Source organism: Lytechinus pictus, chromosome 1 (genome assembly GCF_037042905.1).
Source record: "Lytechinus pictus isolate F3 Inbred chromosome 1, Lp3.0, whole genome shotgun sequence".
Taxonomy (NCBI): Eukaryota; Metazoa; Echinodermata; class Echinoidea; order Temnopleuroida; family Toxopneustidae; genus Lytechinus; species Lytechinus pictus.
The window spans coordinates 18,184,608-18,211,312 of record NC_087245.1 but is presented as its reverse complement, the minus strand read 5'-3'; the positions used below and the strand labels follow the sequence as shown (position 1 = coordinate 18,211,312).

Below are 26,705 nucleotides of genomic sequence, written 5' to 3'. Positions count from 1 at the left end.
GAGTCATTTTTTTTCTTTAGAGGTATGCTCGATGTATACCTCAACCATTTTAGCAGGTAAATTATCCAACAGTTTTGGCCATCGATCGATTTCATTTCCGTAAAAATACCGCCTATAATTTGCACTGACACTGCAATGATTACTGTCTGTACACGCGCCCGCTACAATAAATAACGTGTAGCTACCGCCGTATGGGGAGCTGAGGCAGCAGCTGCGTGTATTTAATATTGGGTCTCCCAGATCCGGATAAATCCCTTATCCGGATTGGTGCTGTCCCAACGTGTCCGGTTAAGAGAGGTCGGACTGTATGTAGGGCCTATCATACAGAACGTGTTTCAGCGACAACTGCAGGTCAAAGCCTTACACTGCGTTTGTGTAGCGGGCCCAGTCTGCTACAGAAGTTGTAGCTAGAAGTAAACATGCACTGTTCAAATGTCTAATTCGTGAAGTTGCATTACGATTGCAAGTGGATCGAGGGAGGGTTTTTGACAATTTGCGATTAAAAATGAGTTTGATTTTCCCTCATACTCTCAGATATTGTTCCCTGTATGCATCAAGAGTAATACACAAAAATTACGTATAATTCATAAACTGCTGAGCATATTTAGACTCATTTTGTGAAAAAAGCAAGTGCCGGTTCTAACGTACTACTTTTCAGTCACTAAGACAGGACTTACTATCTAGCGGCAGGTTACACTCTAGCAGCTTATTCCTCCCCACACTTTCAGTGCCACTGAGTGACAGACCATCCTTTTAAAAACAGAACGGGGGAGGATGCTGCCGAGAATGTGAACGCTTAAAGAGTTTACCTGTCTGCTGTGCCGGTGTAGACTTTGTGTTGTATATTTTTTGCTTGTTTTGTTTTATTTTGCTTGTTGTTCTCTTTCTTGCATGTTGTTGGTTTGTTTTGATGTTGGTGTTGGTTTCATTGTTTGTTTAGTGTATATGAGTGTAGGGGGAGTGGGGTCTGGTTTATTTAACTTAATTTGATTTTATTCATTCCGTACAATGTAGCATGAAAGAGACATGGGCAAAATTTCTGCAATAAACTATTTGAGATGGGCCTTAGAAATATCCACATTATGGAAAAACTACCGGTGAAAATACATTTAAAAGTAATGCTGTTCACATGAGTTATAATGGCCATAAGTATTATGAACTCATCCAATAATTAGAAAAAAATACTGAAAAAATTTCCAAGATTTCACAAAATTCATGAGTTGGAATCAAACGTATTGGCAGATATGGATTTTTTTATTTTTTTTGGGGGGGGGAATGACATAGTGCAGCAATTTTTATTAATTAATATCATAACATAGAGCACATAATTTCAGTCATTTACACCATGTAAAAAAAATGTAACTGTGCAATATTTCTCCACATGTGAATGCACCTTCACTGTACCTGCACCTCGACCGGTGGCCTGTACTTCCACACTCTCTCCTCCCTCTCTAATACTATGCTGTGCTGTGTGTTAGATGAGATAGGTTCAGACTGGTGATTTAACTCTTTGAATGTGATTCCTACCTTGTAGATGCCGTGATAGAGGAATATGAAGGTACATTCGTGACTTGCAGACTGGTTGCTGTCAAACTAGAGGAGACAAAGTAAACAAAGTTGAAATATCAATGAAGATGATTTTTAACATGCCAAAGTCAGCAAATGTTACAACAGAGCTGCCAACCATTTAAAGTAAAAAGCAGTAATCCAGAGGCTCTTAAATCATAATTTTGAGATAGACATGTTCAGAGGTATAAAAGGTTTATTATCTCCAATATGGAAAGTGCATTAATCTTTTAAGATTTGATTTGGAAAGGTGAAAAGAACTCAACAGAAATATTTCAATTATTGAGTGGAGCCAGCTAACTCGCTGTCCCATTGAAAGACATTCTTCACCTCAGCTTCATACACTTTCGGCCATGAAGACCTAGATGATGTCTTTACCATATCAGGCAATGTATGAATTACATGCAGTACATTTATACATAGTAATTGTTTGTAATAAAATTCTTTCTACAATGTGAGGTGGACATCACTAACCGGTATTTCTGGATAAGTATACATATATGGCATCGAAATATCCCTGAACACAGACAATGTTATTGTTTCAATACCCATACACCAAAACTATGCCGTATGTTGCATAATTTACATTAATCACACAACATGATGGTGATTTTGTGGTTGGTGGTATAATTCACTTCACTGCTAGGAAAGAATGAATGCTTGCAAAAATATGCAATTAAATAACTAAGAGCTTTACATCCTCTCTGAAGGACCTGTTTATGAGGAGTAATACTGTCCAAACCATGATACATGAACATAAAAGTAACTGTTCCTCAAATAAGGTATCATTCCATCTACAATTTGCTAATTTCTAAGAACCGTAATGCAGACATTGCCATTCTGCAAAGTGTGCCTGGCATGCCTGAATCTGGACACGAAAGTGTATGCAGAATACTAATTGGAAGGAAAAAACAAGCTAAGGGTCATTAAAAAAAAAAATCATTATTGCATTTATTTAGGATAAAATCTGCTGTTAAAATAGCATTGTCACTGAATGGATCCTGCACGATCTGTTAGACACCTTAAAAATCATTCTACGATTCTTACCTGTTTAATGACTCTTGAGGTAGTTCCTAAACAAGTTACTTTATCAGCTGGATTTATCTCCTTCTTTTCATTCTCATGATCCAAGTAGACAAATGTACTCAGCTCAACTGGGCCAACACATACATCTACAAATAAACATTTGAACAAAATGGGGGAAAGGTTTATTTAGGGTATTCAGAAATACCCAAAAAGTTGTACAACAAAATTCAAAATATTCCCACACACCTTCACATTTAATACTAATTAAAAAAAACATGGATGGTAGTGTTTGCACCAGAGTAGTATAAAACTACCACAAAATGTACATATCACTTGCAGGATAATGGATTTCAAAAGGACTCTCATGGGTTGTCAAAATTCCACGTAAGCACTTCAATTTTCTAGTTCTGCTTCTGATGGGCTTCATCATAACTCCGCTGGAAAGCAAAATGCAGGCATAATTCAATAATTTATTCAAGAAAAATACTGAATTTCTGAAGTGGTGTTTCGTTTTTAAAAATTCCTCCGTTAAAAAACTCTTGAAATCGCACTTGAAATGTTCTGAGGGTAAAGGAATTTCTCACATGGGTTGGACAGCAGTTTCATTCACTGAATGAGCAAGGGTATGGTAAATATTTCGAACAGTCCATGACAGAACAAAGTTTCTTGAATATTTCTTTAAATGGAATGGCACTTACCTGTTTTACTTGTGACCGAGACAGCTATGTTTAGAGGTTCCCCCTGGTTGGCAGTGACCGGTTCTCCTACCATGTGAGCCTCGCCGTTGATCTGAACATCCCACCAAACAGGGAACGGAACAATGTTGTCTAATTCCTCTTGAGATAACCTCAGACCCTCCACAGATGCGTCCCCATGTTTGCCATTGATGGGGTGAGGCAAGATTGTCAAGGAGAATACTTTGTAAAAAGCAGTCATCAAAGTTATAACAATAACATTTAGAACTCCATGGATAATTATTTGAGCTAAGATTACATCTAAAATTAAAGGCCAATATGAAATAGCAGCATCTGCTCCTTCCCATATATTCAAGGTGAATGTAGATTAAAAAATACCTTATGGCAAGGACATAAACAAATATTAAAAAATATTTATTAATATTGCATAAGTCAGGCTTCAATAATTCAAATTCTCTTTTGCCGAATAGATTCTTGTGGTCCCAAGAAATTTGTATGTCAATTTCAAGCAGACTTTTGCAGGGAACACTTGACTTCATCAGTTATTATTTGATCTGATAGATTACATGCATGATTCTAAGTTCACAAAGGCTAACTCAGACATGGTGCAATGAAACTCAGAAACAAACTCGGAAAAAGCAACAACTTTAGTCAAAGAGATGATTGGATCTGAAAAGTCACAAAAGTAAATCAAAGAGAAGGGGGACATTCAGGCCTAAAAAAAAAAATTGTTTGCTGTAATGGAGGTTAAAAAAAATGGGTCAATAGATCTTGCCCCCTACATGTACCTTCCCATGTCATAGGTGATATTCTACTGCGCCATTCATCAGTAAACAAGAAAAAAAAAGTAGGCAAAACAATGAAAATTAGGGTCGGTCGACACATTTTTTAGGGGGATGCTATCAAGAAAAGGAGTAGGCAAAACAATGAAAATTAGGGTCGGTCGACACATTTTTTTAGGGGGATGCAATTAAGAAAAGAAGTAGGCAAAACAATTAAAATTAGGGTCGGTCGACACATTTTTTAGGGGGATGCAATCAAGAAAAGAAGTAGGCAAAACAATGAAAATTAGGGTCGGTCGACACATTTTTTAGGGGGATGCAATCAAGAAAAGAAGTAGGCAAAACAATGAAAATTAGGGTCGGTCGACACATTTTTTAGGGGGATGCAATCAAGAAAAGAAGTAGGCAAAACAATGAAAATTAGGGTCGGTCGACACATTTTTTAGGGGGATGCAATCAAGAAAAGAAGTAGGCAAAACAATTAAAATTAGGGTCGGTCGACACATTTTTTTAGGGGGATGCAATCAAGAAAAGAAGTAAGCAAAACAATGAAAATTAGGGTCGGTCGACACATTTTTTAGGGGGATGCAATCAAGGAAAAAAAGCAATAACTATAAACGCTCAAAAATGAATTGCATTTGTTCAAAAGGATATACATTGCCACCTGATGTCCACCATGGTTGCTAGCTGTACTGAAAACATATGAAGCTGTGGATCCTCCATCACGTAGGAGAACTCAGAACTCTCGTTCACGGCTTGAGTATCCAGCTCAAACCGATCCACTCGTACTGCCATCCTACAAACCAATGAAACCATTTAAGTTTCACAGTGAATTTACTACCTCTCACCTTTCATCATGATCATAATTGAGAAACATTAACCAAAATTCTTTTAGCTTTCATCTTAGGAACCTTAAAACCAGGAATTCTACAGGAATCCTTGGTGTCTTTTCCTTGCTAATTCCACCATTTCCTATTAGACAAGACAATAGAGGAAAATGAAAGCCGCTGCGGCAGATGAGCTGGATTCCCGGTAAAAGACGCAGCACAGAATTTTTTTATTAAGGTGTCTTACAAAGGACAAAAATGAATAAAGTTACCTCTTTGTCTTCTGGCTCTCTAATGCTACCTCACAGTTCTCCTCTCCATATTGCACTTTTAAATCTTGAAGAGTAGCATTCATGGCATCAAGCACCAAATGGAAATGTCTCGGACTGCAAATCAAAAACAGAAATTGACAAATAATACCCCAAAAAAATGCTGAGATGGGCGGTCAGAGAATGGTTGAGAGAATGAGTGAGATAGAGATAGAAAAAGAGGTTGTTGAGAGAGCATGTAGAAAGTTACAGTATCACAATTCAGGAATAAAAATGCATCATACAAATCATTTTTGTTTTCAAGGTTGTGAAAAGAACCATTTCCAACATCTTTAAACAGTTAGTTTGTTTGTTTTTTTATTTGGTTTTTTTTTTTGGGGGGGGAAAGGATGTGTAATAAAAGGTGTCTATGTGATTGTAGTATCTAAAACTTATTATTACAATAGCTGTTTCAATTGATTGTTGCTAGAGCCACATGATCATCAATTACATAATCAGGGGGGGGGGTCTTCATTAGTGATGACGGGTGACTTACTCAGTGGCTGGTATGGTGGTCCACTTTGTAAAGACTATAGATGGTTGGACCTCTACGTTAAGAACTAAAGAAGTCTGCCTAAAGTACTCATCTACTCCTTCTCCACCAGAGTACTGCATGTTCAGAGTACCTTCAATTATCTGCGAACAAACAAAAAAGTGAAAATATGATGCCTCAAGTGAAGTCAAGGTATTTCATAGGTTAGTGGTAATGATAATAATCTAGTCGTAAGAGACTCTTTTCTTTTAAATTTGGATTTCAATAAGCACATGTGACTACACATACATGTATATATTTGGAAAAGTGCCTGGAATGAATGGCTAAAGAATATTCTTTTCCAGTATTTTATAGGGCATATTATAGTACACATATACTGCATTGAATTATGCCTCAATACATATCAAAATAGATTGTCAGTCGGTTTTATTTTCTAATCTTTCTTCAGAGATTCTTCTGGATAATGGAGTAAGATAGCATGTCCATACTGTTAATGTATGAAACTAAGACAGAAACTTTCCCTTTATAAAAAAATATTCGTCTGAAATAGAATTCAGACTTTGAAAATGATCCATACCGATTTACTAAAAGTAATAAAAGCTTTCATGCAGATACACTTTCAGAGGTGGTAAGGATGAATTCTACCTGTTGTAATCTGGTAAGATCTATTTCATGTGGTGCCAATGCTTGCTGTTCTATCATTGATGTTGAAGGTGATCTTGATGGGTGGGAGGATAGACCAGGTATCCTATCTGTTCTGTTCACTGTAGGAGTTGGAGGAACATTCACTAGAAAGAAAGGACAACAATCTCAAATTATACAATTCAAATAATTAATTACATATGCATGGGATTTATTTTTACAACCTGATGTCAGCTTTTGCAACAGTTTGCAAACAAAAGTCCAGCGAGAATTAGGACTGGAATGTTATTTTTTATGGTATGAAAACATTGTACAAAGATTAATGTGGTTCATTGGAACTTACTTGGTTTTGTATTACCCGACTGCACACAGAAAGGGCCCTTTGCTTTGATATACAGAGTTAGGGTGAGTTGACAGGTTGGCTGTAATGGAAGCTGCGTTTGAACATTCTCTTCACTCCATGTAAATACATCATCTATACAAGTTAAATTAAAAGGTAAAGATTTAAGAGATATAAAACTATTTACATATTCAAATAAACTGCACAACATACAAACATAAAAGCAGAAGATTGATTTCAGTAGTATCAAATAGTCATGCTTTTCTTAATTTTAATACAGACTACATTGGATATTACAATAAAAAAATAAATTATCAATGACATCTGTACTTTTAACATTTACAGAATTAAGAAAAAACTCAATCTCTATGAAGAGTTAAAATCAGCAGCATGTAAAGGTTTAAAATCTAACATTATCATCACTTATCCTGAGTACTAGTAATTGATTCTCTTTGGATCATCAAAAATCCATGTCAGTGAACCATGATACCTCTTAGATTTATCAAAAGATCCACTTCATAGCACACTGAATATCATAAGTAATTTCTAGCAGAATTTTTCTGTCTGCATCATCTGTAAGTTTTCTGGACTTATACTCACCAAGATCACAATCTAATACTATATCCAGTGTATCTACAGCTACATCTTTACTGCAATTAGTTATCCTAACTTCACATTCACAGCTGTACAGGAGAAAATGGAGAATAATAAAGGTGACAAAAAATAAATGAATGTAAATTGTATCACATATTTTATGGCAATGGAAAACAAATGCAGTTAAGGGAACAACAAAAAATTTTCAGCCAAATCATAAGTTACAATGGTGAATATACATTCAAAAGAATGGATGACAATCATCAGAATTAGGAGACAATCAGTAAAGCAAATAATTTGGCACATTACTGCATTCAGTTTTAATATGGTCCATCGGAACTAATATTCCTATAAAATTAATAATGTTTTTTTCAATCCTCTTCTATCTCAACAAATGAAGCCACTACTCCACATAATTTTGGGGAATTTTCCCTTTGGATATAGTGATATGTGAACTTTTTTTTATGATTTCTTTTACTATTTTATTATATTTCTACTTCTATTTTGTGATTTTGATGTTTACTGGCACTCCAGTGATGTAATCAGGTGAAATATACTAGATGATGTACCTTTCTCCCGTCAGGAGACTAACCGCCGCACTCGTGCTTGCCTGCTTCTCAGAGGGATCTAAGCTCAATCTACTGGCCGCCTTGGGCAAGGAGGTCGAAATCTTAAGGAGGGGCAGCGCCGGCGCCACCTTGACTTGGTAGAAGGGCTCGGTTACGTCAGGGACGTGAGCCAGACGGCAGTGACTCTCTACACCCAGGACGATGGTGGTGTAGCCCGTGATGGTGAGGAGGCCGGAGCCCTTGGGTTTGCCCATCAGGGAAACCACGTGGGGACCCGACTGGGGAGGGAGGGTGATGGTGGCAGGGATTGGATCAAACTTCAAGCCTTCCACCAGGAAACCCTGTGATTAATATGAATGGATTGAGAATGTTATGATGAATTGGAGGTTATTTGAGGAAAGGAAGGAGAGAAGTTTTGACCCCCTCCCCCCCTTTAAAACATCATAGTCACAAATATTTAGAATAATAGTTAAAAACTGTATAATTTCTTTGATATCAGTAAGTTATAACTTAGAATGCAGTAAGATTTTTTGTTTATAAATACAGGCGATTGTCCTGATCGTAAATTTTCTGGGTCAAACAATAACTGTTTTCAAGATCAGAAATATCATGATCACATCATTCTAATTATTATTTAGTGTTTGTACAAGGTATATACTCAAGCATATTTCAGCAACAGAACATTGTATTCAATCTAACTGGACAGCATCAACTGTATGTAAACTGCTCAAAATAAATTTGGTTTTTAAATAGAACTAACAAGAAATGACACTGATACATCTGTTGGACTTACTAGATTGCTAACTCTAAGCTCAAAGGGTAAAGGATTGTAGACTTGTAGACAGACCTCACAAGCCTCATTTGATACCCACTTGAAATCTGAAAAAATAATAAAAACATTGAATTGAGTTTCATAAAGAGGAAAAAAAAAATACTATATCATGAAAATACTGTGCTAGTGGATGATCTACTGACGTTTCCCCGTAAACAAAGTGACATTTACTAGAATAATTAATTTTGAATGAATGTGAGTACTGTTGGGCACATTTTGAGCATGCTTCTTGCCAATCTTATTGTTTTATTCTACTGTTGGGCCAAGAACGACATATGCTGTTAATTTTTGTTAAATACAACAATTAAATTATCATTATAGTTCATTAATTTAAGCTACATGTAATATGAATACTGCATTCATCAAGGATATGAGCAATATTTGCATGCTGAGTACAATGTATGCATAAGTCATATACCATGGAATATATTTCCTGATATATCACTGAAGAGCAGCCACAATTAAAAAATACATCATCCTTGCAAGTGTAAGGCATTTGACTCACCAACTTTGGATCTATCTCTTTGTATTGTATTATTTCTTGAGCTAAGTGGAGTGTAGATGAAAGGACTGGAATTGACAGAGTTGAGCCCATCTTTGAGGGTGATACTAGGAGCTGTTCTATGGGGAAGTAACTGGTTAGATAGACGGATAAGCTGAAAAGATCTGAAAAATGCACAAAGATAAAATGAAAAGATATTACACTTGGCAAATTAAGTGAAAGAGATTGAAAAATCATAGTATCATACGTAAGACAAACACATATACATAATGTTAAGATATCATTTATATATGACAAAGCCGAACACATATTACCATACATATTACACATGACAAAGCTAAATTATTAAGATATATACTGTCATGGCATTATTTCATTAAAAACAAAATTATCAACCATAAACAATTAATTTTTACTGTGATGCTATAGAGAAGATAATTATAATAAAAGGAACAATGTTGCACTATAAGGGAAGTTTTAAAACCATTCTAAATATAATTCACATGGAGAAAACAAAATTAAAATCCAAAGTCGGGTTTAAGTTAAACTCAGGTATAAAGTTGTGGTTTAAGTATAGATATCCAATTGTTACATAAATCACTAACAATAGAGATATAATATTTCACCTCATTTCGCTCTCAAATCATTCATAATTGTGTAGGAAGTATAAATATATTATTGTCTGCACCATCGATGAATCAGGAAAGAGCACAGTAAACATAAGAAACATACAACTTAATAAGAATTTTGACACTTTTGGCTTACCATAATTTTAGCACAGAGTTAGACCATGGTCTAAGTTAAACCTGACTTCAGAATATGGGCCATTATATTAAGATAAAAATAATGAAATTACATCTATAAATGCAAATGATTTTATGAATATCGATGGGGTAGTCAAAAATTATAAATAAAGATGCAGAAAAGATGTATATTCCTACTAAACACTTAACATTCTCATTTACAAATGTACATCCCTCAATACTTGCTAGTTTGACAGTTTGAAACATTGTCTGATAAATATTTACATGTAATTGTAATCAACTTTATTCAAAATGCCTTTTTCCCCCAATATCTAATTTGTTATTTTAAACTTACTTAACTATGAGGAACTATTGCCTAATAAATGGCAAAAAAAAATACGCCACTGAACTTACTTGACTACAGGGAACGAAGTGAAGGGAACCGCTGGTACAATCAAGCCATTATCAACTGAGAGAGGAAGGGGTACTCCTGGAGTCTTACTGGTTAAGGTCTCAAGTTGAGCTGCCACCTCCCTCTTTTCATTGACAGACATCTTAGGATGGAATGCATGGAGCAAGAATGAAAGATACCTAGACAAGGAAAATCGGTAGAGAGTTGTCAATCAGGAACCTTTAATGTAGTTGGATACCATCACTCCCCATGAAGTGGAGAATGTTCATACAATGTATAGAGCAAGAAAGAGAGACAGGGAAAATTTTACACATGGGCTTGGGGCCATTTTGCCTCCAAAATGCCTAAAAAGAGCACTGGAAACTCAATAAGGGGCCCTGGAGTATCCCCATTCATTGCAATGTTAAAGCTTATGCAGATTTAGGACAAGTTGCAAAAAGTAACCCCGAAAATAAAGAATGATTCGTTTTCCTGATGGGAGCTACATAGTGGAGGGACAATTCAAATAGTGATGTCAATCAGGACCCTGTAATATAATTGGATTCAAATAAATCCCCTGGGGAGTGGAGAATGTGCTTACAATTTATGAAGCAAGAATGAAAGATACCCAGAGGAGGGCAATCAATGAAGAGTTGTCAATCAGGAACCTTTAATATAATTGGGTACTATCACTCCCCGTGAAGTGGAGAATGTTCATCCAATGCATAGAGCAAGAATAAGAGATACCTAGGGGACAATCAATCAGGGCTCTGAAGGATAAATGGGATCCTTTAAATCCCCCCAGTGATCAGAAAAACTGCATACAATGTTTATGGGCAACACTGGCTTGATATAATCACCAAGGTGTGTAGTGATATTCTGTAAGTGCTTATATCTGTACAGTTCAACCTTGTTTGTCGGGTTGCCTAGGAATGGCACCCATTCATGTAAATAAAGTGGCAGGATATGGAAGCAATGTAGTTCAAAATCAACTACGTGGAAATTTACAGGCTAATCAGAATTTACATCTTAACACAATTATTGTAATTTTAATGCATTAAGATAAAAGTTATGATGGATTAATAGGCAATGTTTATTTCAAAACAATATCAATTTTTGCAACAAATTGTGCAGAGCCCCTTTGCATAAAAGTTACTATTATGATAAGTTTGCCATCCAATGGTAACTACTGTGGTAAAGATACTTAACAGCCAATCATAATCAAGGATTTGATGCAAATTACCATTGCATGGCAGTTACCAGAATGGTAACTTATATGCAACAGGCCCAGGAATGCATTTCCTTAATAATGTATGGTGTGTGATATACATGTAGTGTGGTCAACCCTCATAGACAACACAGATAAACATGTAAAAGAAATGGTGCTGATTCACAATACACTTAAAGGTCAAGGCCACCCCACAAAAATGTTGATTTGAATATATAGAGAAAAATCAAACAAGCATTGTGCTGAAAATTTCATCAAAATCGGATGTGAAATAAGAAAGTTATGACATTTTAAAGTTTCGCTTATTTGTCACAAAACAGTGATATGCACAACTCAGTGACATGCAAATGAGACAGTCCATGATGTCCATCACTCACTATTTCTTTTGTTTTTTATTGTTTGAATTATACAATATTTCATTTTTTACAGATTTGAAAATAAGGACCAACTTGATTGAACAATGTAGTATTAAACAATGCTAATTGCACATGTTCAGGGAGGAATTAATTGTTGTTTCACTTGACAACATGGAGAAAATTGGAATATTTCATGTTTCATATAATAAAATACAAAATATATAGTGAGTGAGTGATGTCATCAGTCTCCTCATTTGCATACTGACAAGGATGTGAATATAACTGTTTTGTGAAATTAAGCGAAACTTTGAAATGTCACAACTTTTTTTATTTTACATCCGATTTTTATGAAATTTTCAGTGTTATGCTCGTTGGATTTTTCTCTTTTTATTCGAATCAACTTTTTGTTGGGGTGGACTTGTCCTTTAATAATAATAATAATACATGAGATTTGTATAGCGCACTTTCCATCTTGATTAGATGCTCAAGGCGCTTCAGAGCAGAACAAAGACTATAATACATGTCTGAACAATAATGATGCCATGTCTTCTTTTTCTAAGGCTAAATTCTCTCCCAAAAATAGCAATAAATGTCCAGTGGAAAAATCTTGGTTGAAGTTTTGAAAAGCTGTAAAATAGACAATAATGTGAAATTAGTATATTCCAACAATGCTTCAGTCATACAAGGATTAGTTCTACCTCCATTTAATGTATTTAACAAGCAAGCCTACCTCACAGCTAATCTATGGTCACCCATCCGTCTTGCTGTTAATATCATCTCATTAAGAAGCTTGATCTGCAACATCAGCCATCCATGAGGGACATCTATCAAATAAGGACGATGTAACAGAAAGAGACATCCTTGAAGTTTTGTACATGGTTTTGAATTGACTTTAAAGTTAGCCATTTCTTCACATCTCGCTGTCAAATTTTAATTTTTCCCTTTCTTTCTCCAAATATCTCTCTTTATAAGCTCTAGCCATCTAATTTTGAATAAACAGCCTATCAATGATCTATCCTGTGACTCAAGTTCAAATGAATTCTTTAAGATGTTTCCTTTTCATGTTCCTTGTTTGATAGCTTGATATTTAAAAATAAATGCAAACTGTAAACAATAGTCTAACTGCAGAATACTTCAACAGAAATTCAAAGATAGCATCGTACTAATTTGTTCATTAAACATGACAAATATAGGGAATATGAATTTTCCTCATGCTTTTAAGAAATCTTTGGAAAAATAAGCCATTGTGAGTTGAGCAGAGGTGAAAATGGCAAACCAGGATTTCTGGGGGGCGTTTCATAAAGCTGCTCGTAAGTTAAGAGCGACTTTAAGAACGACTGGTGAACCTTTATTACGCACTTAACCATCGCCAATGAATTTACCATACCACAAGAAAGGATCACCAGTCGTTCTTAAAGTCATTCTTAACTTACGAACAGCTTTATGAAACACCCACCTGATACTGTTTGATGATATTGATATCACTATTGATGACAGAGTACATATTTCACATACATAATACCTATGATATCATACAAACATCCAGAGATATATATAGTACAAATGAAAATACAATTTTTCTGCTAAATTTTGTCATTTACACAACTCCTTTAGTTCAGATCCTGAGATCTTATCAATGATTAGAATCTACCCCAATCATCTTGGTCTTGTCTTCATAACATTAATTAAATCCATTCAAGCATGCATTCACACATTTGTTCATCTATTTATTTGATTCGTCATTTCATTCATTAATTTAATTCATTCTAATTTTCTAAAACATATTTACCTCGTCTATAATCCTTGGCATTTAGAGACAGCTTGTACCCATCCATGGCTTCCAAGAGTAAACTGTGACACTGATAAAAAAAGGAAGAAAGATATGAAAATGATTAAATACATCTTCTTGCTCTTTTTTAGAAGTCTCAAAGAATATTAAAATAAATGATTCTTCACCATAATTCTGCTCACTTTTAAACAAAAACATGCAGTTACAAAAGGTGAAGATAATAAAAACTGCCCTACTCAGAGTCATCTTGATTTTCTTTAAATGGAGATATGTAATAGTAACAGTACATGTATGTAACAGTAAGTAATGAAGCAATAACTTTTTAAGGGGGCCAAGTTTCGGGTATTGTGCACTGTGTACACAACTGGCAAAAAATTATGTGTTTTTTTTCAATATTCTGTCATACATGCACAAATTTGTATTCGACATTTTAACAAATATCAAATTGACCTGCTAATTTCTGATATAAAAAGAAATTATAGTGTTGAAAGATGTAATATAATAATTGTTTATTTTCATTCTAATTTAATTTGTATAGATTCTAGCCTAAACAAAATTAAAGTAGGCTTACAGCATTATCCTTTTTTCATATTAAATTTCAAACCTCCCACAGCAACAATCTAATATCCTCTTCTGTCTATGAATAAACATTAAAGAATTTAACAGAAGTATTAATTCATGAAAGGCATTATGTTTTAAATTCTAATGACTTATTTATTGGTAGATTTTTTCAATGCTCGGTATATAAGTGATAACAGTAGGAAGAGGGAAGTTCTGAGAAGTGCTGGGATGCAAATAAAAACAGTACTCAGAATGATTGGATGGTTAAGTTCAATGATCACATTTTAAAAGGTCTAGATGAGCATGATGACTTGATAAGACTTTTTTGTTTTACAATCTCAAGACAGAATTTAGATTGCACACATGATATAAGACAATGACTAACCATAGCCCAGCTGGAATTTGGATTGGTGGGACTAACACATTGCATTGCAGCTACCCGCTTGAAGAACGCAGCCTTCCGATGAAAGCCAATCTTTGAGAACAACCTGGAGAGGGCACTGTAACGCTGAACCTTCTCGTGCTCCGGGAGATTGAGGTTGATGTAGATTACATTCTGAAGAAAGTCTGCAGCATCCATTGTTTTCTGATGAAAGAATTCAGAATTCTTCCTAGAATTAGTAGAGCTTTGTAGTTACAGTTGTAGCTTTACCCATGAGAGGAAATGTTTTATAGATTTCAAGTCTGTAATACTACATGTAAAGACATCATGTAGAGACTCTATTACATGTAAAGGCTAAAAAGCATACATGAAGAAAAAATGGGAATTTATGAAAAAATCCTGAAAAGCTTTCCTGTAAGAGTAAATTCTAACTAAACCAATTATATGTTTAGGCCTAGTACTATCATAATTAAGAATTAAAATTGAAAAAAAATTAAAACTCAACATAATGCTCTGTAATTGAAAGTAATAGAACTCTTTGATCATTATAAATACTTTATTGTACATCATACATACATCATACCATACCAATTGTTTTTTTTCACATAAAATAGGATTACTAAGGAAGATTTTACTTCAATGTCATGTTAGTCTTTCACATCATACCATACCAATTGTTTTTTTTCACATAAAATAGGATTACTAAGGAAGATTTTACTTCAATGTCATGTTAGTCTTTCTTCTTTTTCCTGTTACATTTCAAAAATCTGTTTACAGTTTTCTTAATCTCTTCAAAAGAAGCAATTTTCGATTGCATAAGATAAAATGTAATGTTGCAATTTAAATGCAAACTAAGTGCTCAACTCAACTCGTGCATGTACATATAATATTAAAGTAATAGCTACTAGTACTACTAAAAATTAAAATCTAAGAAAAAAGTAAAATGGAAAAATTTGTTGCATGAAATAGCTATTCCTCTCATTGTGACTTCACATGGTAGAAAATGCACATACATCAATTGGAATATCTACATCTACAGCTATATAAATAAATAAATATTACACATCATGCAAAAACTTAAAACATTATTTTATAAGGAGGAAAATTAAAAAACGCCAAACGAAAACTGAATTTAAGAAAACTGTGAAAAAATAAAACTTTACTCAAACACACTAGAAATATCAAATTGATGAAAATGTGTAAAGAGAAGAAAAGACAACCAATAACTAATGAAGGTCTGTACAACAGCAATCAATATGTAATATCAAAAAGTAAAAACACAAGAATTCAGAGCACAATTCATTGCAATTAATGAAAAGTTATGACTAGTGTCCTCTGCTACTATCAACAACTTATCCAAAAAATATTTAATTGATTTTAAGAACCTGAACATCAGCATAAACCACAAATATATCCATAGAATCTGAAAATGATATTTGCTTTGACTGCTTTTCAGAAAATAAAAACATCCTTATATTGTCACATACTGGACACATACAAGGATCTTATAAATTTATAACAAAATCATGCATACAAATAACACCATGCGCCACAAATCGTGCTATCTAATCTAAAATACTAAGTACATGTACCTTATTTGTGAGCATTTCCCCTTGCTCCTGAATTACATTGAATATTATAGGAATTGAATGAGAATATAATATGCACTTATAATGTCCAATTTCATTCAATGGGTGAAAAACAATGTTTAACTATAAAATAAATGAAGAACATATTATTGATGATTTAAGGTCAATTGTTACAACTATGATTTTTAAAGGTAACAGACGTCTTTCGTAAAATCTTCACTATCATTCAGACGAAAAATTAAACAACATATACATGTAACTATACTGTAAATAAAGGCCATTTGCTCCGACTACATGTATTATTTTTTAGAGGTGACAAAATAGAATGATGGACAATGAGTGCTTACTGTTTCTGCACTTATGTTTCAATAATATATGGGGAATATATAATTTGCTTTGATTATAATATATGACACACTACTAGACAAGCACATAGTGTCCATACAAACGGAATTCAAATATAATTTTGGTCACTTTCAGAATTTAATTCACCCAGTTGTCAACCATTTACACATATCTGAATGTTTCCATTATTTTTTTTTCAATGCAAAGAGTAACTTTTCATGTTTGTCTGTGCAACAATACAAATTAGTACTTGGTTCAGGCACCTTACACCAAGTAAGAGCTGTGTATTTCAGACCAGAATCCAACAAGCCTCTTTTAATTGCTAACCTTCACATTCATCTCAGACAAACAAAGACAATGGATAATGCAGGAAAGCCATTGAAAAAATGCGTAACACCTTTGTAGTGGGATTCAGTGGTGATACATGTATCTTTCACAGCAGCATTTCTCCAGTGTTTTGTCAAAGATGAATTTCATGGTTGAGGGATTCCTGAGTGAAGGACTTGACTCAGACTTTGGGTAAAGAACCTTACTTTACCATGACTAAGTGACCACATATGGGCGATTCCATAGGTGTCGTACGGGACATTTTGTCAACAATTTCTAGTCTCTCAGCTGATTGCTTGAGCAATGAAAAATTATTTTTGGTTAATAATAAAGTTATAGTGGGTAGACATATGAAAAAATGACAACCAACAAAAATATGCTGTCCATGGGTGAACTAGAGATGAAAATGTTGCGTGTCGTACGGGACATTTCTGAGTCCCATACGACACACAACATTTTCGCCCTTAATTCAGCCATAATCAAATATTTTTTGTTGGTAATCAGTTTTTCACATGACTACTAGTACAGTAGTACTTTATAATTACCACAAAACAAATTTAAGTTCTTCGTTTGTTTGGACAATAGGTTGAAAAATATTGCGAAAATAGCTGATTTTTCTTGCATGGAATCGCCCAAATGTAGAAAATTTTGAAAAAGATGTCCCTCCATTATATGAAATGATGGGGTGGTTCATGAGCACTAATGTTTCCCTATTGACAATACAAACTATCACATATGCTGATCATGTTTTGAATAAAGTGAAATGGCACAATATGAAAGGAACCCAACTTCATTTGTCTAACCTCTCCTATGTACCTTGTGTCCAATCTAAATCTATCTCTATGGTTTGTACATACCCTTTGCTTGATGAGGACTTCTGTAGCTTTAATGCATGCCTCCATCTCTATGATTGCAGCATTCGTATACTGGAAAAAGTAAGAAGGTAATGATCAGACAATTCTGTCATCTTTAAAGTGGAGTGGATGATTTCAATGCACGGATATCATCAGAGACTATTATTTTCATTTAAGTCCAGTGAAATTATAAAAAAATCTCAAAAACATGATGAAACAGCCTATTATTACACAATTTCCTTTTAAAAAGAATACTCTTTGATCGAAATGAGCTGAGAGATTAAAAGCGACTCTTTCAATTTTTTCTCTTCATAGAAAGAAGGAGTTTATGGTAACTGAGAAAAAAACTTTGATAAGAACTGTTTGTAAAGCCAAACTTCATCATGTAAACTGTATAGAGTTTGGTTTATCGGGTCAAGAATTCAAAGAAGAAAAATTACAACTGACCAGTAGGAAATAAGTACAAAAAATTTCCAAGAAATAAACATAAAAAATACAAGTATGTGATACAGCCAATACATAATTCAATACTTCAATGCAGTAAAACTATTTATAAGCAAGAAATTTACATCCATTATAATTATTTTATACTTGATTCAATACTTGAAATTTAATATGGAATATAATTGCAATAACCTGAATTGAAACATTGTAATTGTAAATTGGCTGCATTCCACACAATTATGAAGCAAGCAAATCTTCAATGATTTCGGTGGGACTACATACCTAGACATTCATGAGACCATACCTTGGGTCATCATGATCTGATCCACATCAAATTTGGGCCATGGATATTTTTTTACTCGCTCTTCATCAACAACCGCGTAGCCAGGATTTCATTTTGGAGGGGGCGGTAAATGCACGCGAAGCGTGCCAACACTTACAGAGCGCGCTCCCTAGGGGGTGGGTGCAGGTAGGGGGAGTTTCCCCCTCCCGCGCGAAGCTTTTGGTGTTTCATAAATTAAAATGAAAAGGAGCCGTCTCTCTTGCCTCTAGTACCTATATCAGCTCCAATTCAGTTAACTATATTGTGATCTTGAACCTTGTTTTCAAAAGTGATTGTGAAAAGGGATAAATGGAGGAAATTAAAATAATTACCCCGCGCCAAGCGCAGAAGCTAAAGCGTTTTATCTTTTTTTTTCCAAAGAAAAGGGTCCTGAGTTATATTGAATGCTTTCCTTGAAAAGATCAGATTTTATTACAAATAATTTAGTGATCACACAGTGCATATCTTTAACTCGCAAAACAGAGGAGAAGAAGGGTATAAGCCGGGAGGAAGATATTCCTCCCCGCACAGAGCAATGAAACTCTGACATTTCAAAGGGCGGAGGTTTCATCAAATGCAGATATCTCTATACCCCATCGGCTCTAATTCAATTGATTTTCTAAGATTATTGAACTTTATTACAAGGAAATTAGCGCGCAAAAAGTTGAAACTTCAGTGATTCATTGAAATTATATAAAAAAGAATGATGTATAATTTCTTTGACTTATCCTGAAGCGCTTCATTTTAAATGATAAAAAACTTAAGTGTCATTCAAAATTTCAAACCGAGGGCGCAAAACAGGACAGGAGATGAATGTGCAGAAATTACATGAAGTTTAAAAGAATTTGTTTAAAAAATATTGTACTTTTTTTATTTAATACGACATGAATTTTATACCTTCCTCTTTTTAAATTAGGAACCCGTTTGCCCTCAAATTATGGTTGTTTAGTAATGAGCTGAAAAGCGGGAGAAGTTGCTTATATGGAGGTGACGGCAGAAATTGATTTTACCCGCCCGGAGTCGACCCGACCAGAAGTTGCGCGATCAATTTGAAAAATAAGAAGATAACTTCATATACTTCGGCCTAACCTTACTCTAATTCCAATGTATACATTTGAACTTTAACTGGCAAGAAACACATATAGCTAAGGTGGAAAAACAGGGTTAGAGAAAGGGTGAGGGAAACAAAGGAGAACTGCAATAGTGTCATTTAACCCCGCACAGCGCGGAAGCGAAATTCATATATATAAATTTAGAGCAAGAGTGAAGGAGTTTCTCGTTTGAGAAAAAAAATAAAGAATAAAAAGAAAAACTCTCAAAGCTACCTTTCTTCCCTTTCCTCCCTTCGCTTTTCCTTTTCTCCTCTCTTTTTTCCCTTCTTTTTTTCTTTTTGGAGACGTTTTGGGGGGGCGACCGCCCCCACCGCCCCCCCTGGCTACGCGCATCAAGACATGGTATCCTACACACTGACAGAAAACTAAAATTTACTGACGTCATTGCCTTATTGTGGTAAAACTCACCTTTGCGTAATGCACAATAGCATCCCTGTATTTCTCAATGATATCATCAGGAGGAAGGCAGTTCTTTGGTAGGTCTTCATCTTCGTACTTTTCATCTACTCCATTCATGGTCTCATAGCTCCCTGTTAATTGACAATCCATGGGGAATATATATGCAATAATCAAATTAACAAAAAATTTGGATGACAACAAACTTAAATGTACGATACATGTATAGTAATATCATGTTATTTTTTTTACACCAGTCTACCATTTGACTACTGAATTCTGTGTTGATTTACACAGGGACAATTTCGTTTTATTAATAGTACCAGTACATGTAAGCAATGGGCTAAAAAATCACAAGATCATTTTTTCAGGGAAGCATAGGATATGATCACGAAGCCTAAAAAAAAAACAATAACAACTCACCTGTACGATGAAGTTTCTCTTCCGGAGGCTTTAATAAAGATTCCCCACTGAAGGAAGCATTTCTAGGAATCCCTTTGTTTGGGGGTTCTGTAGGATATAGCTGGATTACAGAAGCTGCACACATGCCTTCAAGGCAAGCTGTAACATTTCCAAAGTAAGGTTTTAGTTACTTGAGTGTCTAAGGGAATACACACTTCATGTACAAAAAACATCGAAACAAGTATGACAAAATTTCATCTCTGAAAAGATCGGCATCCTTCATTATTCAAATTCCTTTAATATTATACATGATTTTAAAACAAATCCTATGTTTAAATATCATTTATACAGTTTTAATATAGGATAATATAATGAGAGGTAATTCTAAGGCATTCTGTACTTTTTATTCTAATGGTAGTGCTACAAAACTGCAATCCATTTCTCAAGATATGCAATATTACATCTTCCTAAAGATTCCCAGATTCCTGTATTTCTTAAGACAGCGTCATTCTCTGATAGGTTTCCAAAAAGCTACATACCTGCCATCCACAGCCAATCATTGGCTCCTTTTAAGATCTCATAGGCCGTCTGATAATGAACAAATGCATCTTGAGTCATACCAGCCATCAGGCTAAGATCACCAATATGCTTACGCATTCTACCCTGCACACGCCGCCGAAAGGTCCTGATGAATAAAGGAATCAAAGAAGAGTCAAGTTTAGTCGCAAAATTATTTCCAGCCATAATATCTAGAGACCTTAAACTTTAATAGATAACTGATATGCTTCTAAAAGCTTTCTACCCTATACACGCCATCAAAATGTCCTGATAAAATAAAAAGAATAACAAGTGGAATGCCTCTGGCCGTCTCACCTGCATCACGCGATTCAATATAGCAGCAGTGCTGATTTTGAAAACTACTATAACTCGCACAAGATGTTCAGTGATACTTGGTTACTCTTATTTCCACGTTTTATGAACTAGACCAATACACTTATAGAGATATGATGGCAATTCAACAAATACCCCCAACGTGGCCAAAGTTCTTTGACCTTACATGACCTTTGACCTTGATCATGTGACCTGAAACTCGCACAGGATGTTCAGTGATACTTGATTACTATTATGTACAAGTTTTATGAACTAGACCAACACACTTTCAAATTTATGGCTGTAATTCAACAAATACCCCAATTTGGCCAAAGTTCATTGACCCTAAATGACCTTTGACCTTGATCATGTGACCTGAAACTTGCACAGGATGTTCAGTAATACTTGATTACTATTATGTCCAAGTTTCATGAATCAGATCCATAAACTTTCAAAGTTATGATGGTAATTCAACAGATACCCCCAATTCGGCCAAAGTTCATTGACCCTAAATGACCTTTGACCTCGGTCATGTGATGTGAAACTCATGCAGGATGTTCAGTGATACTTGATTAACCTTATGTATAAGTTTCATGAACTAGGTCCATATATTTTCTAAGTTATGATGACATTTCAAAAACTTAACCTTAGGTTAAGATTTTGATGTTGATTCCCCCAACATGGTCTAAGTTCATTGACCCTAAATGACCTTTGACCTTGGTCATGTGACATGAAACTCAGGCAGGATGTTTAGTAATACTTGATTAACCTTATGGCCAAGTTTCATGAACTAGGTCCATATACTTTCTAAGTTATGCTGTCATTTCAAAAACTTAACCTCAGGTTAAGATTTGGTGTTGACGCCGCCGTCGCCGTCGCCGCCGCCGCCGCCGCCGTCGCCGCCGCCGTCGGAAAAGCGGCGCCTATAGTCTCACTCTGCTATGCAGGTGAGACAAAAATTGTGGTTAAGAAGAAGTTGTCAAGATTACAGCCTACATGTATGTCTATTTTTTTCAATAGCTCAGATTAGAGTACATGTACAAGCAATAATTTCATAAAAATAAATTTCTTGCACTTCAGCATTTTGGAAACCATATCTCATTAGAGCATGATGAAAAATAGTAACAGTCCAAATTTGGTGGAAAGCGGTTCATGTAGGCCCTGATATGTTGCCACACGAATACCTTCTTTAGCCCAATTGAAATCAGTGTCAATTTGCCAAGGGAGGACCATAATGCTCTATTAAGATATGAACAGCGTTATGAAATGGCTAGACCCAGGTTCCAAAAATTTATTATACAGGGCGTTCAATAGGGCTAAATAGGCATTCAAGCTGCATGAGCTTGAGCCATCATGGGCCAAATAATGTCCGATTTGGTCTGTGGAAATTTTTCATCATGTGCTATCGGAATATGTTCACAAGGAAAATACAGAAAATGTAGAAGTACAAGCATCATTACCTTGTCTCCGTATCAATGCCAACAATATCCTTCCGCTCGAATGGTGCCATTAAGAGAGGGAGCTTGTCATTTCTGCTGGTATTTGTTTTATCAAGACGCTTGGATTCCAACACCCAGAACAGCGCTGAAGCAAATTCTTTGACATCATCCTCCAATTGATCACAGTCTTCCATACTCTTGTAATACACAGCATCAGGTCTGACTCCAGACGCACTCTCCTGCACCGTCTCCTCTGACATCCCAAAAACAAAACACCTAGAGTCAAATAGCGTGCTCCGAAAAGTTTCCTTCATTGTGTCAAAGTTTGCATACACGGTGGCGAGTTCAATCTCCGACGATGCCTTTCCCAAGCAGATGAGGCCGGCGACACGTCGATGGACCTGGAAGTCGCCCCACTCATTGTTTTCTAAGTGGACAAGACGCTTGTATCTGAGCCAGATGCCACGTTTGTTGTCGGGCACCCGCACATACGAAACACTGGTGATGCGGTTGATGATCCTGGAAAATGCCTGGACTTTGACTGCTCCCACTGGTTTCACTGTCACAAGAAAAGCCTGATGGTCCTCAGGGGTTTGAGTGTAGTCAGCAATACTCATGATGGTAAAAGAAATTTCACAAGTTCAGGGACAATTCATCTCCATGTCTTCAATCGAAGAAGAATCATTTCCTTTAAAAATAATTGAGAGGAAAAAAAATACAATTAAACACATTAAACCAAAATCACAAAGGTTGTTTTGAAAACGTGGTCAACAAAGATGGTCGATACAGATTTCAACTGTATTTCTGGTGTATAGGACACACCTTTTCCCTTATTTAAAAAAACAGAAAAAGTCAGGTGTGCCTTCAGGGACTCAATTTTAAGGGGAGCGAGAGCAATCACTCGCTACCATTCACCTTAATCCCTTTCAGGTTGAGCAATTTTTCGCTCGCCTAAGCTAATTGTGACTTATAAAATAAAAGCAAATTGATGATTGTTATTTGCTTTTATTTCGAAAGTGTTGTTATTTGGGTCAATCCACGTCAAATCAACAAATTTTTAGACAATTTGTCACCCGACCCCCTTCGATTTTCTTTAAACTCTCACCAAATGTTCCCCAAGTGTCTGACGGAAAAAACTGAAATATTTTGCCCCAAGGTCAAACAGTTGCTGAGATATGGCCTCCCTTAGCAACCAATGCGTGGCCAAACAATAAAGTTTAAATAAAATTAGCTATTTTTGATTGACTGCTGGAGCCAAGTTTGATGACGCAGTGTTCTCTGTAAATTGGAAGAACTTTATAGTCTTAATACACACAATATAATATGACGTGGATCTGACCAGCCGTTATTGCGCACAAGGTCGCCGAAAATGGTGTTAAGTGTCCAAGTCAATGTTTTTGGGTGCATGTTTGGAGGCTCATAACTTCCAAATCCAATTAGCTTAGAACCCAATATTATGCATATTTGAAGAGTATGACTTGCTCAACAGACCTACAAAAAATTGGCCCTACCATGCGCGTCGATTTCTTGTAGGGCGCCCTCAAAGTTGGATTTTTTCTAAAAGTTGCCAAGTTCAAGGTCACGAATCAACCCTCATCCCATCCAGGACCAGGGGGGCGTTTCATCAATATTTTCGTCCGACAAGTTGTCAGATCTGACAACTTTCCTGGATTCTGATTGGTTGAGAAGCACTATTACTATAGTAACTGTCGGATAAAATAGGACTTGTCGGATAAAACGTCTGACAGGTCCTTTCATGAAACGCTCCCCTGGTCTTTAAAAAAATACCGACAACCTACCCTGGAAATGGAAATAACAAAGCCAAAGCCAAGGTATGAAATTCAGGTAAATTCCATATTTCTGTTATTTATTTGAAGAAACTCTCCAAACGGGTTGAATACTAGTATCCTTACGGTACTTTCACTCCCCAGACGCCTCCAGGCTAATTCAACACCAAGGCAGCATTCAACACGAACTGCCAGAAATACGTCATATTTTCCGAGGTCAATCCCAGACCCAACACCAGCCTGATTTCAAGTACGGTGTTGTGGCTGGTGCATGGTGTTGTCACAACACCAACACCAGATTTCAACACCGTACTTGAAATCACCCATTGTGTAACATTCACATTGTCATTAAGACATTAGGATCGATGCAAACGACTCAAACTGAGTCAGACAGAGTCGAGTCAGTCAGACTCAGAGGTGACAGAGCAGACTATAAAAAAAAGACGCAAAATAGTAACTTCCATATTTTGTCATTAAATTCCCTGTGTTCACCGCTGAGATTGACATTAGTGTATGGACTTTTGTAATAGACCAGGTATGTGGGTTGCTTATATTCACTACACACAACGTGAAAATAAAAAGAAAGTGCGATTTATTAATGAATTTACTCACTGGAAATAAGAAGAACTCGATCACGGCAATTATACACTCCCACGATTGAAGTTACCGATCAAAACTTCAATTACTGAGATTTTCAGAAGATCATGGTAGCTACTATGGTACAAATACTCAGTGAACCAATCATCCACAAGAGTAAACAAAAGACATCAATTGGACTGCACACTAAACTGACTAAATAGTATTCAAGTATTCATAGTCATTTATATTCATATTGTTCACTGGAAGAAAAATCATGAACTTCGTTCCCGAACCATACTCTACCAAATTCCTCCTTTATTTAGCTTAAATTTGACCGGAAAGTACATACCAGCCTGGCCCTCGATCTTCAAAAAGGAAATTTCTTTAATTTTTACCTTTTTTGGCTCTGGATGTGTACAGTGCAGTATCTCCTGAAATTTCAAATAAAAACCCAACAAAAATGATTCAAATGTATGATTTTTTTTTAATATCTATCTTTCTTAACCACATGGGAGCAACCTCGATAGATCTTTGACCTTTGTTGCTCCCCGACATTCTAGACATATAATATATTTTTTTTTCTGTATTGTATTGGGGGTATATTGTTAACTTTGCTTTTTATTCTTTTGTATTCTGACGTTATGTCATTTTCCTCTGTAATGGTGCCTTTGACATATTTGTATTAAATGTGGAAATAAATTTCATGAACTTATGAACTATCAAGAAGCATATCACCGATGATTCCATCAAATCGAATTATGCGTATCAGCATGGCCTGTATATATGCCCCTTAATATTTACTAGGCCCTTTTCCTTTTGTATTTTTTAATACGAAATAGAAGTATTCCTGCAAATGTGCAACGTGATCTAAAATTTTGCTCGTGGAACATTTAAAAGTTAAATGGGTACTCCAGACTGAAAGAATTCTGAAAATAGTGAATTTTGAATTGTTCTGCTTTAGATATAATATATAAGCTAAAGAAACTCGGATCGAGCTAATAAATCTGAAAACGAAAGCCATTTTCCTGAAAATGAGTCAGTCACTTGAAAAGGATATAACCTGACTATAGGCCGAGAGAGGCATGATGAATCAATGACGGGCCGAAGGGGGAAGGAGAAGAACATGGAAATGGAAAAGGAAAATAAAATAAAGGAAGAAAGAATAAAAAAAGGAAGGGTTGACAAAATGAGAATTGATGTAAGTGCTTTCTACATCCAATACATAAACCTTGAATTAGAACAGCCTCATGAAAATGTGCCCCCCCCCCCTTTGGAAAATCTTGCCCCGCCCACGATACAAAAATGACTAGATTATGAAGGACAATGATAAGACGACTGCGGCCCCCTATTTGCGGTGAATAACTGAGAAAATCGGAAGAGGAGAGAATAGAAATTGTGCCTCTCAAAATGAGGGAGGCACGGGCCGGCTGTGCCCCGGCCCCCCTCCTCCCGTGGATCCGCCAGTGTTCTAGATTCAACATTTTTTTTTAGGGGGAATATATTCCTTCCCTTTTGAAAGTGAGGACCTTTTTTTTTTTGCTTGTCAAATTTTCGAAATGTATCAAATTTTTCCTCGGGATAATGTGACACACCCCTTCAAAAATCCTGGATCC

General features: G+C 35.6%; 1 protein-coding gene across 1 annotated transcript; it reads right to left on the bottom strand.

Moving 5' to 3' along the window:
• Nucleotides 1-1,265: 1,265 nt before the first annotated feature.
• LOC129258721 (trafficking protein particle complex subunit 9-like) lies at nucleotides 1,266-25,178 on the bottom strand. The gene is made up of 22 exons (XM_054896961.2): nucleotides 25,126-25,178; nucleotides 22,748-23,414; nucleotides 20,957-21,102; nucleotides 20,439-20,576; nucleotides 20,028-20,149; nucleotides 17,745-17,813; nucleotides 14,630-14,830; nucleotides 13,684-13,753; nucleotides 12,625-12,718; nucleotides 10,334-10,510; nucleotides 9,180-9,340; nucleotides 8,636-8,721; nucleotides 7,843-8,183; nucleotides 7,280-7,362; nucleotides 6,683-6,814; nucleotides 6,343-6,485; nucleotides 5,701-5,840; nucleotides 5,169-5,282; nucleotides 4,724-4,865; nucleotides 3,291-3,483; nucleotides 2,614-2,738; nucleotides 1,266-1,593 (listed from the first exon to the last, which is right to left on the bottom strand). Exons 2-22 carry the CDS (start codon nucleotides 23,341-23,343, stop codon nucleotides 1,396-1,398), a joined length of 3,471 nt encoding a protein of 1,156 aa, XP_054752936.2. The 5' UTR covers nucleotides 23,344-23,414; nucleotides 25,126-25,178; the 3' UTR covers nucleotides 1,266-1,395.
• Between the last annotated feature and the right edge of the window lie 1,527 nt (nucleotides 25,179-26,705).

Bases quoted from the DNA above. Each gene is read 5' to 3' on its own strand.
- LOC129258721 (XM_054896961.2), bottom strand. From the start codon at position 23,343: ATGAGTATTGCTGACTACACTCAAACCCCTGAGGACCATCAGGCTTTT. The intron at 21,103-22,747 runs GTAATGATGCTT...TTTATTCATCAG, and splicing joins GGCATTGATACGGAGACAAG to GACCTTTCGGCGGCGTGTGC. The intron at 12,719-13,683 runs GTAAATATGTTT...CTTATTTGATAG, and splicing joins TGCCAAGGATTATAGACGAG to ATGTCCCTCATGGATGGCTG.